Source organism: Aquarana catesbeiana, linkage group LG01 (genome assembly GCF_042186555.1).
Source record: "Aquarana catesbeiana isolate 2022-GZ linkage group LG01, ASM4218655v1, whole genome shotgun sequence".
Classification (NCBI taxonomy): Eukaryota; Metazoa; Chordata; class Amphibia; order Anura; family Ranidae; genus Aquarana; species Aquarana catesbeiana.
This window is the reverse complement of record NC_133324.1, coordinates 347885483-347898523: the sequence shown is the minus strand read 5'-3', so window position 1 is coordinate 347898523 and position 13041 is coordinate 347885483. Positions and strand designations below refer to the sequence as shown.

The window sequence follows — 13041 nt, the reverse complement described above, 5'->3', positions numbered from 1 at the left end:
TCTGTTTGGCATTCTATTCCTGTTGTTCACCCATTTTTCAAGGTGGGAGTTTCCCGATTCAGTGGGATTAGCCACCCACTTTGTGTTTTCTGAATGGCTGAGGTAAAGAGCTACCATCAACCTGTATATGAAGAAAGCCAATTTTGAGTTCAACACGTCAATTTAATTGAATCTCATCCATGAATATGATCTTAACTTTGAGTTGCCCATTTACCAGTTTAATAGTAAAATTTTTTCAGTGGCAGCATTCATATTTTGGTAAGCATGCACCCAAAAGAACCTCCATGACAGATAACTACCTCATTCAAACTGATGTCACTGGAAGATGCCAGTGTAGGGAATGTTTGTGTTTATAAAATGGACACTTGAGTGGCTTAGCTGACTGACATGCATCTTGATGCTCCTTGCCAGGATTAAGCACCAGGACTGCTTCAGTTTTGCACCTTGTGTCTTTTGTCTGATATATACAGTGCATTCTCTGTACACTGCTAGTGATGTCAGCTCACCAAATTGACATTTGGATCCTTAGTGTTATTCTCAGGCTAAGGCTAAACTGGTGATGAAACCCTTTTCCAATGAGATGGCAATTAAAGTGTTATTTCATTATTTCATCTTTCCAGAAAAAATGAATAGGTGCACTAACGTCCTACACCCCTCCTGGTCCCCGCTCTACTTACCTCCCGTGGGTGAGGGGCTGTCAGTGCCAATGCAGCCAGTGTAGTGGCCAGGGGATTTAAAATCCCCTCTTTACTTCCCCTTCACTCTACAGGGCTTCTGGGACAGCTTAGAGTGCTTCTGAAACGCTCTGATCTGTCCCAGAAGCCCTAGAAAATATTTTTTTCTGCAAAGGTAAACTAACACTTTAAATCTCTTAGTAGCAAACAGGTTTAACCACTTCTCATCCGGCCTATAGCAGAATGATGGCCAGGCGGGGGTATCATTGTTCTGAGTGGTCGTCATATGATGTCCTTCAGAACAAGGTGTGCAGTGCGACGATCAATAATGCGGTGTGTCGCTCAGACACACCTCATTTCCGATTACGGTAAAGAGCCTATTACATAGGCTCTTTGCCATGTGATCAGCTGTGTCCAATCACAGCTGATTACAATGTAAGTAGGAAATGCCGGTTATCGGCATTCCTCTCACACTGACAGCTTGTGAGGAGAGCTGATAAGCGGCTTTCCTCACAGGGGAGATCTGCACCGATAATCAGTGCAATGATTATCAGTGCAGCCCCATCAGTGATGCCCACCAGTGCCCACCAGTGATACCTACCAGTGCTTACCAGTGCTGTCAATCAATGCCAATCAGTGCCTATCAGTGATGCCCGTCAGTGCCCATCAGTGCCTCCATATCGGTGCTGCCTTTCAGTGCCATCTATTAATGCCCATCAGTGCTGCCTATCAGTGCACATAAGTGCCCATTATTACCACCTATCAGTGCCCATAAGTGCTGCCCATCAGTCCCGTCTATCAGTGCTGCTTATCATTGCACATCAGTGCTGCATATCAGTGCTGCCTATCAGTGCCCTGATGGTATATCAGTGCCCATCAGTGCTGCATATTAGTGCCTCCTCATCAGTGCCCATCAGTGCCACCTCATTAGTGCCCATCAGTACAGGCTATCAGTGCCCACCAGTGCAGCCTTATCAGCGCACATCAGTGAAGAAGAAAAATTACTTATTTACAAAATTTTATAACAGAGTTTTTTTTTAAATTTTCGCTAATTGTTTCATTTATTTAGCAAAAAATAAAAAACCCAGTGGTTATTAAATACGACCAAAAGAAAGCTCTGTTTTTGTGAACAAAATGATAAAAATTTTGTTTAGGTACAGTGTTGCCTGACCGCGCAATTGTCTTTCAAAGTGCGACATCACTGAAAGCTGAAAATTGGCCTGTGCAGGAAGAGGGTGAAAGTGCCTGGTATTGAAGTGGTTAAGCCTGCTGGTATCCCTAGGCTCACTCTTTACCTACAGTCTTGAATTTTTCATATACTGTATATCTCCAGATTTTATTATTGATTATTTAAAAATATGTAAAGTATATAGTGCCTTTCTTGTGTGCAATCTAGCTCAAGAAAATTAGCACTTAAAATCAATAATGCACAGTTCCAACCAAAATTATTTTTTTGGATAGAGCAGGGAAGAGATATAACCTCCCTCACCTTTTTACTGCTGGCTGTGTCCCCATTTGAAAGATTTCCTCTCCCATCCTGTGTATTTCATGGTATCATAAAGAAAGGAAAATGAAGACAAATCTACCCATTTTTGAAAACACCTGTTGACACCTGTAGCAGGTTTTTACTGTTGTTCACATGGGGGGGGGGCAGTTTTGATTGATGAACATTGTGGCATTTTTTTTGCAATGTATAATATTTTTATTTTTAATAGTTTTATTGGTGTGATATCCAACAAAGAACTAAAAACTCACAACACACCATTGTATATAGAGCTTTGTTTACATTGTGTGCACTAATTTTATGTAATTTATGTTTATGTACTTCTAATTTATTTGAGTACAATTATTTGCAGTTTATGCATTATTATTAGCACTAATTTATTTATTTAGAAGTATTTGGCTGTTGCTGTGAAGTGAATTGGGTTGTCATTCAAAATGAATGTCAGGTCAACGCGCCGCACCACAATGTACGTGTTGCCTTGCGTTTCAGTAATGTGCGGTAAAATGTGTGCTTTACTGTACTTTATCATAAAATCACCCTTATTTATTTCCTTCAATTATTTTCAATTCAGCCTTTATTTTTACTATTTATTATTACCTCTATGGAATTTTTTTTACCTTGATCAGCCGTATATATTACAACAGAGAAAATTCTACTTAATATTTTGTGCAACTAAATTCTGTTGTCTGCCAGTACATTATAAGAATTTAAACAAAATATCCATGTGAGGGTGTTAAAGTACAGTACTGGTGGCACATATCCATACACTGGTGGTGGAAACCTTAGAAGCAAATATTTCTTGTCTCTGGTTTAGCAAGTTGTCTCTATTACATTGCAGCTGTCTTTTTGAAAAATGATAATGATTGTAGTGATACTTGTCAGGCACTAGAGGGAGCATGTGCACCTAAAGCCAACTTGAAGCATCATTTTTTTTAAAACTTTTTATGAATTCAGGCTGCGAAACAAGCAACGAAAATGGCTTTTTTTTTTTTTTTTTTTACTATGTGTTGGTGTTTAACTGTTAACTGCACCATGCTGCTCTGTACTGACAGCATCCTAGAAAGCCTGACCACTGTGGTCTGTGTGAGAGCAGAGGTCAGACTTTCCAGTGCTGTCAACACAGGTCAGCCTAATGTCATTTTCTTTACTAATTATGCAGCCTGACTGCAGTCAACTTGTTTGCAGCACGTTGTTTTTAATGGACACATATGAATTACACAGGTTCCTTAGCTGATCAAAGAAGAATTTAACTGTATCTGAGCACCACAAACTGAAACCGCTATTTAACTTATTTATATAATTCAAAGCAAATTCCCCCATCCATCCATGTCTCCATGCATTATTTTTTTGATAAACCACTTTGAAAAACACGCCATAGCATTTCTAGCTGCGGTCATCTTGAGTAAGGACACCTAATTCATGTAAGCATTAAAAACAAAGTTAATATTGATTGAAATTATTTCATTTGTTTAGTCCTTTAAGGAGGTAGTTAGACCCACTTACCTGATTTCCTGATCAAATTACCTTTTGTACCACCACCCCCTTCCTTTAGAATGTAAGCTCTACAAGCAGGGCCCTCCTGTCCCTTCTGTATCGAACTGTACTGTAATTGTGCTGTCCCCCCTCTACATTGGAAAGTGCTGAGTAAACTGTTGGCGCTATATATATTGTGTATAATAATAATAATAATCCACTTAAAGTCTTACCTACATTTAAATATCTGCAGAGCCTGTATAATACATATGTGTTCTGTTTTGAAGCCCAATTAAAGTTTCAGTTTAAATTAATGAAATAAATTAAAGAAGAAGTCCACCCTACCACTAAAATCTCTAAATTTAATGACATCCACGATCTAAGACCAACCTATCTAGCCATATAAAGAAGAAATCAGTATATATATCTTTTTTGAAGCCGATCCGGTCGCCAGCGGTGAAAGCTCTGCAGAGGACACAGCCGACAATGGCTGTAAAATGAATTGGAAGTCACGTCACCCATGGACTTACTATGGGGCTTCCATTGTTGGACATGTCCACTGCACCCGCCTACACAGAGAAGCCACAGCTGACATCTCAGCGTGGGATCAGACCGGAGCAGCTTCAGAAAAAGTATGTATACTGATTTCTTCTTTACAGGGCTAGGTAGGTTAGTCTTAGATAGTGGAAGCCTGTAGATTTAGAGATTTTAGTGTTAGGGTGGATTTCTACTTTAAAGGTACATCAAAATGTTTTGCAAAGTCTGACAGTTTGTTGCAGCACTTCATATCCCAGGCCTTCCACAAGTATGCAGGTTGAGAGCTCTGCCTATATTTGGTGCATGCTTGTTCCAGGTACAACTATGTCTGTCTACTGTAGGATGGTATGTTTTCTGCAAAGTTCGAATCCTCAAACTTGCAACAAGGGGGAACTGAATGAGAGTAAAACATTGTTTGATTCCAATTTTTAGTTGTAAGTTTTTATCTCTGTTTATTACATTGATAAGATAAATGAAACCTAAAAGGCAGAAACGTGTACAAAAAGAGAGTATTTTATTGAAGCTGTCAAGAAAAAGAATTATTTACAAAGAAAATAGACTATTATTTACAAGGTTTACTATAAAAAAGCAAGATGATATCTTCTTTTTTTCTTTTTACTGGATCCAGATTCTTGAATTATAGATAGTCCTGAGTGTAGATGAGGATTTTATTTTACCTGCAGGGAAGATGTCCTTAAATCAAAACATTTTTAAAATTAAAAATATGATTTACTATATCTAATGTTAATGAATGGGGAATACCCCCACAGCTAGTATACTGGTTTTAGGGTATTTTTAGGGTATTCTCATGTAACAAATTTTTTTTATATCTTATTTTAGATTTGAGAGTGGCTGCAACATTTGGCCAATAATAACATGAGAATGACAACATACAGTTTGTAGATATAGTTCAAAAACAGAGTAACATGCTGAAGCTGGGGCTAGGGCTAGGGCTAAAAATTGATTAGCGGCCGAATAGTTGGTGGTTGGTCAAACCTTGCCCCTGGATACCCAACATTTTATAGGGCAATGTTTCCTATATTCCCTATGGTACCTTACCAGACTATTAACCAATGACACATGGGGTTGATTTATTAAAACTGCAGAGTGCAAAATCTGTTGCAGCTGTACATGGTAGCCAATAAGCTTCTACCTTCAGCTTGTTCAATTAAGCTTTGATAAAAAAAAAAAAATAGAAACTGATTGGTTTTTGTGCAGAGCTGCACCAGATTTTGCACGCTCCAATTTTAGTAAGTCAATCCCATTTTTTTACTATATAACATTATAAAGAGGCTTGGTGAAAGCGGCCATGGTTTTATCCTCTAATTTCTACAGGGCTCAGCAATGACATAAAGTAATGGGGATGGGACTAGAGTGTGTGGTGGGGGACACAGCCACCCACCACTCCCAGAAGTGTTGAATGTTAAGAAGACCACAAAGGTTGCAGCTCTGGAATGGAGGGAAGATAGGAGACATGGGCCACCAAAAGGCTAATGCCCTGTACACACTAAAGGATTTTCCGATGGAAAATGTGTGATAGGACCTTGTTGTCGGAAATTCCGACTGTGTGTAGGCTCCATCACACATTTTCCATAGGAATTTCCGACACACAAAGTTTGAGAGCTTGCTATAAAATTTTCCGACAACAAAATCCGTTGTCGGAAATTCCGATCGTGTGTACACAAATCCGACGCACAAAGTGCCACGCATGCTCAGAATAAATTAAGAGACGAAAGCTATTGGCTACTGCCAAGTTTATAGTCCCGACGTACGTGTTTTACGTCACCGCGTTCAGAATGATCGGATTTTCCGACAACTTTATGTGACCGTGTGTATGCAAGACAAGTTTGAGCCAACATCCGTCGGAAAAAATCCATGGATTTTGTTGTCGGAATGTCCGATCAATGTTCGACCGTGTGTACAGGGCACTAGTGTAATACCTCTACTATTGCAGGGACATCCTTTTATATTTTCTATTATTTTGACAGGGTTACTTTATTAGTATTATTATAAATAACTTCAAGAAAAAAAGGGTTATTGTATACAATATAAGTAAGTCAACTTTAATGTATTTGAATATGGTAAGTTGTATGTGAGTGTCCTAAAATGGTTTTTAAAGCAAAACTTTTTTTTTCACTTTGGATCAAGAAGGAGGGGTTCTTACCCATGTCAAGGTTTTTTTGCCAACTGTGACTTAGCTGACATTCCCTGTCCTATAGTGGCAACAGTAAACAGTGAACATGTGCCTGTGTTTAGAAGCTTTCTGTAATGAAGACCAGTCAGTGCCACTCTCTCTCCTTGTGCAGGGTGACTGGTCTTGTCTCCACCCCCTCCTGTAGTTTATTGCAGACAGCCTGTAGTGGATGGAGCTCCTGGATCCCTTATTCAGCTTTGCCCCCTTACAGTGTATATGCAGCACACAGTTACTTTCATAAGGCAATAACTGGGTATGCAAAAGCATTTGGTGCGCACAATGTGTATTTCTACCTTTTGTGACCATTGAGGAATATATTTAAATGAAAGAGTTTATGCCTGAAGTTAAGCTATAAGCAACATGCAGTAGAAAAAAATGCTATGAAAAATATCTAAAAAGACACAGAGGCTTATTACAGGTGCATGTGATTTTGGGCCAAAGTTCAGGGGGAGCTCAGGTGGATTGCCATTACTTGCATCTGATGGCAATGCATGGGTCTGGATGTAGTGGAGATTTTATTGTGAAGCTAGTCACTGTTCAGAAGTACAGTAGTCACTTTCCTTAAAATGAGGGACAACAGACAACTGTACTATGGTACTTGATACAGTGTTTTACTTGCGTTGTTTCTTACCTTGAATAAAGTTACAGTGATGCTATAAATCAAACTTAGAATAAACAAGGACATGAATGTTGTGGCGATCTCCCAGCGGTTATCAATTTCTTCTCCTTCCTCTTCCCAGAATGCGTTCCTGCAACAGACTGAATGAGATACCATTATGTTAGCTTATGTCATTTAGAGTAACTCACATATATATATATTGTTCTTAACATTGTACATACACATAAGACTAGTGTGCCTTAAAAAGTATATCTATAAAACAATTCTGGACCATGTCCTATTTATCAAAGTGTTGTAAATACCTCAGACTGCTGTTGCCTGTAGCATAGATCCTAATCCCGCGTACACACGATCGGATTTTTCGACGGGAAATGTTGGATGTCAGGCTGTTGCCGGAAAATCTGACCGCGTGTATGCTCCATCAGACAGTTGTTGTCGGACTTTCTGCCAACAAATGTTGGCTAGCATGTTCTCAAATTTTCCGCCAACAAATGTGTGTTGTTGGACTTTCCGATCGTGTTTACACAAGTCCATCGGACAAGTCCGAAGTACAAACACGCATGCTCAGAATCAAGGACGGGCCGGAAGGGGTCGGTCTTGTAAAACTAGCGTTCGTAATGGAGATATCACATCGGCTCGCCGTACGTGTTGTACGTCACTACGTTCGTAATTGTTGGCCAACATTTGTGTGACTGTGTGTATGCAAGACAAGTTGGAGCCAACACCCTTCAAACAAAATTCCACGGTTTTGTTGTCAGAAAGTCTGATCGTGTGTATGAGGCATTACTCTCAATCTCCCAGTGTAGTAACAAAGGATGAAAGAAAATCATCTTTGCTGCACAATGAAGTGAGCACAAAGAAGTGCTCTTGTTTTTAGTAAGAGTAGTGTATAGTTTGATCTACCTGCTCGATATCTAGATATTTTTTTTAGAGCAATAAGATATACTATATTGCATGGTGACCTGCATAACCCTATTCCTCCCAGAATATATCTTTACAATGTAGATTTCTTATATTATTTATTTCATTATTCATTTAAAATAAAGAAAACGTATCTTGTTTTGACATGGTATGAATTTCAGTTCCTCAGAAGGTTCAAAAACAGAACTGCTTTACAACCACACTGAGTTCCTCTTATAAGGTTGTGAGCACCTGCAAGTTTTTTGTATGGTACACTTTTCTTTCGGTGGGATACATATTGTGAATTGTCCATTTTTCTAATTTTTGACTCTAAGGTTGCTTGCTGGTTTTAGGGTGCATTCACATTTGCGAATGCTCCCTGCCTGCATTTATACCCGAGAACCCCAGTGGGAGGTCAGCGCATAACACAACACAACAGGGAACACAACGCACACAGATAGGGAACATGCTTCCCTGCTGTAAGGTCATCCACTGCTCACATACCATACCGACACATGCAGTCACGTGATTGCAAAAGCAAAACAAAAAGCATCAAAAATGTTTTTTTTTATTTTAAAATCTGATTATGGTAGACAAATATTACTCCCTTTCTTGCAGTCTGCTTTTGCTGTATTCTGTTCACAAATACTTTAAAGTGGAGCTAATCCTAAGTTTAAGAAAACTGAGAGCAAGCAACTGTTTATTGCAGAAGAGACATGCTTTGCTTCTTCTGCAATAATACACATAATAACACAGTCTGCTTTTAGTTTTTTTCTAACACTAGGTACACACCTATGCATTTTTGCGGGCTGCATTTTATTGGACACAGCAGCCCATTCAAATGAAAGGGGCTGCAGTGCCTGCATTTCCGCAAAAAAAAGGTGCACACACTTTTCCAAAAATGCAGCCGCAGGCAAATCACATGGTCTTTTTGACCATGCGATTTCCCTGAGGATCCTATACCTGCACAGGTACTACAATTTTTCATGCTTGGGGTTGCCATTCAGAATGAATAGCAGCTCCGCGTGTTTTCGCAGAGAAGTGCATTTTCACTGCAGGTGGTTGCGGTTGTGAGAATCTCTGCGATTCCCCTACCTGCAGCCACACGCAGAAGTGTGAACCTATCCTTAATGTACACTGAGCTGCATGTGCGCGGCTCAGTGTGCATCCCCGTAACACTGTGCCCTAATAAATCCCATGTGCGTGTGTGGGGTGACATCATTCTCCTCCGGCCAATCAAGAGGCCAAAAACCTGGCACCTGGGGAGAAGATCACAGCAGGTGGGGAGGGATGTAAGTGCTGCATTGCTGAAAGGTAGAGGTGAATATATCAGGGCGTTTCGTTCCACTTTAACCCAATCCTCGACCTAAACCTTAACATTAAGGATCATATTTATAATGTAGTGCATCTGACATTTGCAGGTGAATTTTCCTGGTGGATGTGCTTTGAATGGCAGTGATTAATTCACCACCAGTACGTTTCTGGTGAAAGTCACATTCACTGTTTTATAAATATGCTCATTAAAGGAGAGGTAAGCCATTCACCAAAATCTATTATAAGCTTCAACATGTTGATAAAATTTTAAAAGTTGTTTTGTGTTTTAAATCTGCAGCTTTTATTAAAATAATACCTGGTGAGCACATCATAAAGGCCCTATTTCAGACACTTCCTATTATGAGGTGACAACTGTCTTCCAGTTGTGCTCCTGCATTGTCACGTGTGCCACCTGGTAGGGACTACAAGTAATTGTGCTGACACGCATTACACAGGCATGGTTCACTGTTGGTAATCAGGAAGCCAGTCCAGAGCAATGATAAGTAACCAACAACGGAGCAAGTAGTTGTAGACAGGAAGTAGCTTAACCTCCTTAGCGGTATTCCCGAGTGTGGTTCGGGGTGGATTTTCAGTACCAAAAGCGGTAACCCCGAGCCACACTCGGGATTGCATTGCAGGATCCAGGCAAAGTTACTTACCTTGTCCCCTGGATCCTGCGATGTCCTCCTGCTGTGTGTGTGAGCCGTGTCTCCGCCAGATCTCTCATAGTGCCGAGCTCTGTTCCCTGCGAGCATTGCAACACACAGGGACGGAGCATGGCGCCAAATTCAAAAAGTTAAAAACACCCAATACATACAGTACACTGTAATCTTACAGATTACATTACTGTATCAAATTATTTCACATCCCTTTTGCCCCAAGTGTTTTTTCCAGTGCCCTGCATGCAGTTTTATATTATATTAACTGTTCTTTCTGCCTGGAAACTTGAGATTGTCCATAGCAACCAAAAAGTGTCCCTTTACATCAAAAGCAGTTTTAGACCAGCTAGAAAACAGCGGTAATAAATTAGAATCACTTGCAGAATTGAGTGATAGTGATTTGTGGGGAAGATCGTCATCAAACACTAAAAGTAACGACAGCGACAATTCTGCAACTGCGCAAATTTCAGTGTTTTTGATTTGATTACATTATTGAATAATTTTTATTATTATTGTATTATCGTTTGTTATAATTATTTGTAGTTATTTATTATGTTATAATTTATGATTTTGTGTTTCAAACTTTATCATACCTGGGATGTCTACTAGACTCTTGTTTGGACAGATTTAAGTGTGTTATTCCTAAGAATTACAGGCCTACAATATAAAACACCAAATTTCCATGGAAAACATTGTACCACTTTGAGCATCAAAAATCTGAAATAATCATAGCGCCAGGGAGGTTAAAATGGCTGGATGAAAAGAAAAAAGTGAAAACGGTATTTTACGAAAAACGGCAACTGCTTTTGATTCCCAGTGCTTCAGAAAACATATATATAATCCAGTTAGGGTTTACCTCCACTTTAATTTGGCTGTAACACCTAGTTCTTAATCTGTGAGGCATCCCACCATAGCGACAGGTGAGTAGAAATGAGACAGGAAGGGGCCTAGTGACAAGCTCTGACACTACCCAGAAGAGTCAAAGCTTTGCCCAATTACAAGGGTGCAGTGTTTCTTCAAAGTGGAAGAAAATTATTGTTGCTGCAGGTATGTACAGTGGTGGCTGGTGCTCAAAATTTTAGGGGGGGGGGGCTTCAAACAAACTGAAAAATTAAACTTTTAGCAATGCAGGACTGTTGTAACTGTATTATCACATGGGGTAATTGTCAGTCCTCATCTGTTACTGATAGATAAGTAATGTAAAAAAGTAAAAAAAAAAAAATACAAAATCTAATGTAATAAAAAAAAAACTCTGCCCCCACACAGATACATACGCATATGCAGTTAATGTAGGACTAAAGTTACTTTAGATGACAGGTAGGGTTTTTTTAATGTAGGAGACTATGTATAGATGCTGAGACATTGATGCTTCTCCCTGACTGTATGACTTTTCTGCATGCTTGTTCCAGGTTACTCAGAAAATACTGATGCCAGAAACAACCAGACAATTAGAAATTTCAGAAGGAAATCAGCAATGGCTACCTATATATTGCTCTTGATACAGATTTCCTGTCCCTCCAGCACTGCCCAGAGTATCTCAACCATCTCTCCTGGTGGGGAGGATTAAGCATGGTCCTTATACCAATAGTAAAATGACCTAGACACGATTGACCTCTCAGCAGGCCTGTGCATTGTCCCATGGGGTATAGAGGCCTCAAGCTATGCATAGTTACCACTACACTGTTGCTATTTGCATAGCCAGTTTTGAGAGGGCTCTGTACCATGCTTCAGGGGCAAATGTTAAGGTAAAAGGCATGTACAGACAGTTTATGCTGTCTAGTCCTGCCACTAGAACAATATTCTTGATTGTCCCACTAATGCCCTGTACACACGATCAGACTTTTCGATGGAAAATGTGCGATCAGAGCTTGTTGTCTGAAATACCGACCGTGTGTGGGCTCCATTGGACTTTTTCCATCGCAATTTCCGACGCACAAAGTTTGAGAGCTGGATCTAAAATTTTCCGACAACAAAATCCGTTTGCGTAAATTCCGATCGTGTATAGACAATTCCGACGCACAAAGTGCCACGCATGCTCGGAATCAAGCAGAAGAGCAGCACTGGCTATTGAACTTCATTTTTCTCGGCTCGTTGTACATGTTGTACGTCACCGCGTTCTTGACGTTCGGAATTTCCAACCAACTTTGTGTGACCTTGTGTATGCAAGACAAGTTTGAGCAAACATCCATCGGAAAAAATCTGATGGATTTTGTTGTCGGAATGTGTGATCGTGTGTACAAGGCATAAGGCTTCATGCATATGCCCATACAGGGGCCGTACAGCATGCGTATGTATAGGCACGTGAGGGGCCACACAAACATTTCATACCTGTCAGCAGCTTTCAGTATTCTTAAAGTGACAAAGTGTCTTTAAATTTATTGATCTCAATCCTTGCCACTTTTGCTGTTAAAGTAATTAAAATTGGTAATACTAGATGGATAGCTTTACCTAAGTAAAATGAGTAAAGAAAAGTATTTGCTCAATGTACATTGTAAATGGCAGGTGAGTTTTAGCAATAAGATGGAATATTTAAAAAAACGCTTTTCTATTATGCTATGTTAGTTAGAGGTATAAATAAAGATTTTGGGTTTTTGATAATGTCTCAAATACTATTTCCAATTAAGTCAGTGAATATTTAACATGCAGTTTTCCTTTTTTATGCTTAAAGCATTGACCCTGTATTAAAACTATAACACAGTAGCAGGCCTCTTATACGCACATTATAATCCACATTTAAAGAGAAATCAGTCTTTTTTAAATTCCTTTTTGCATAATATAATATTGCTACAAGCATCCCTGGGCTGTTGGATCTTTAGTTCTTGAAACTGTCAGCGAAGTGCCAGTATGTTTTCATGTTGCTCAGGGCCAGATCTAGGGTGGTGCCCCCACTCCCCCTCAGTTATAGTTGTGCTTCCCCCAGGGGCCTTCCTGGAACATTCAGGAGTCGATTGCTGCCAGGGTGAGAATGATAGCCACAGTGATTGAAATGTATATGGTCAAACAGAACATAATCATTCATTCACTGAAATGTGTAACCAATCACAAATCTCGATGCTGCAGAGAATTCAGCATCGAGGCAACTGTGTGGTGGAGGAAGATGATGTGAATGACAGCTGTGGATGGAGGAAGATGATGCAGTAGCGACAGCTGCGGATGGTGTGTGTGTG

General features: G+C 39.8%; 1 protein-coding gene across 1 annotated transcript in view; it reads right to left on the bottom strand.

Annotated features, from left to right (window-relative positions):
- Positions 1 to 6912: 6912 nt before the first annotated feature.
- LOC141118318 (uncharacterized) overlaps positions 6913 to 13041 on the bottom strand; it is a 711411-nt gene continuing 705282 nt past the window's right edge. Inside the window, exons 12-13 of the mRNA XM_073610910.1 lie at positions 7014 to 7141; positions 6913 to 6942 (exon numbers count right to left, since the gene is read on the bottom strand). Coding sequence (XP_073467011.1) covers positions 6913 to 6942; positions 7014 to 7141 — 158 coding nt within the window. The remainder of the gene's footprint in view (positions 6943 to 7013; positions 7142 to 13041) is intronic.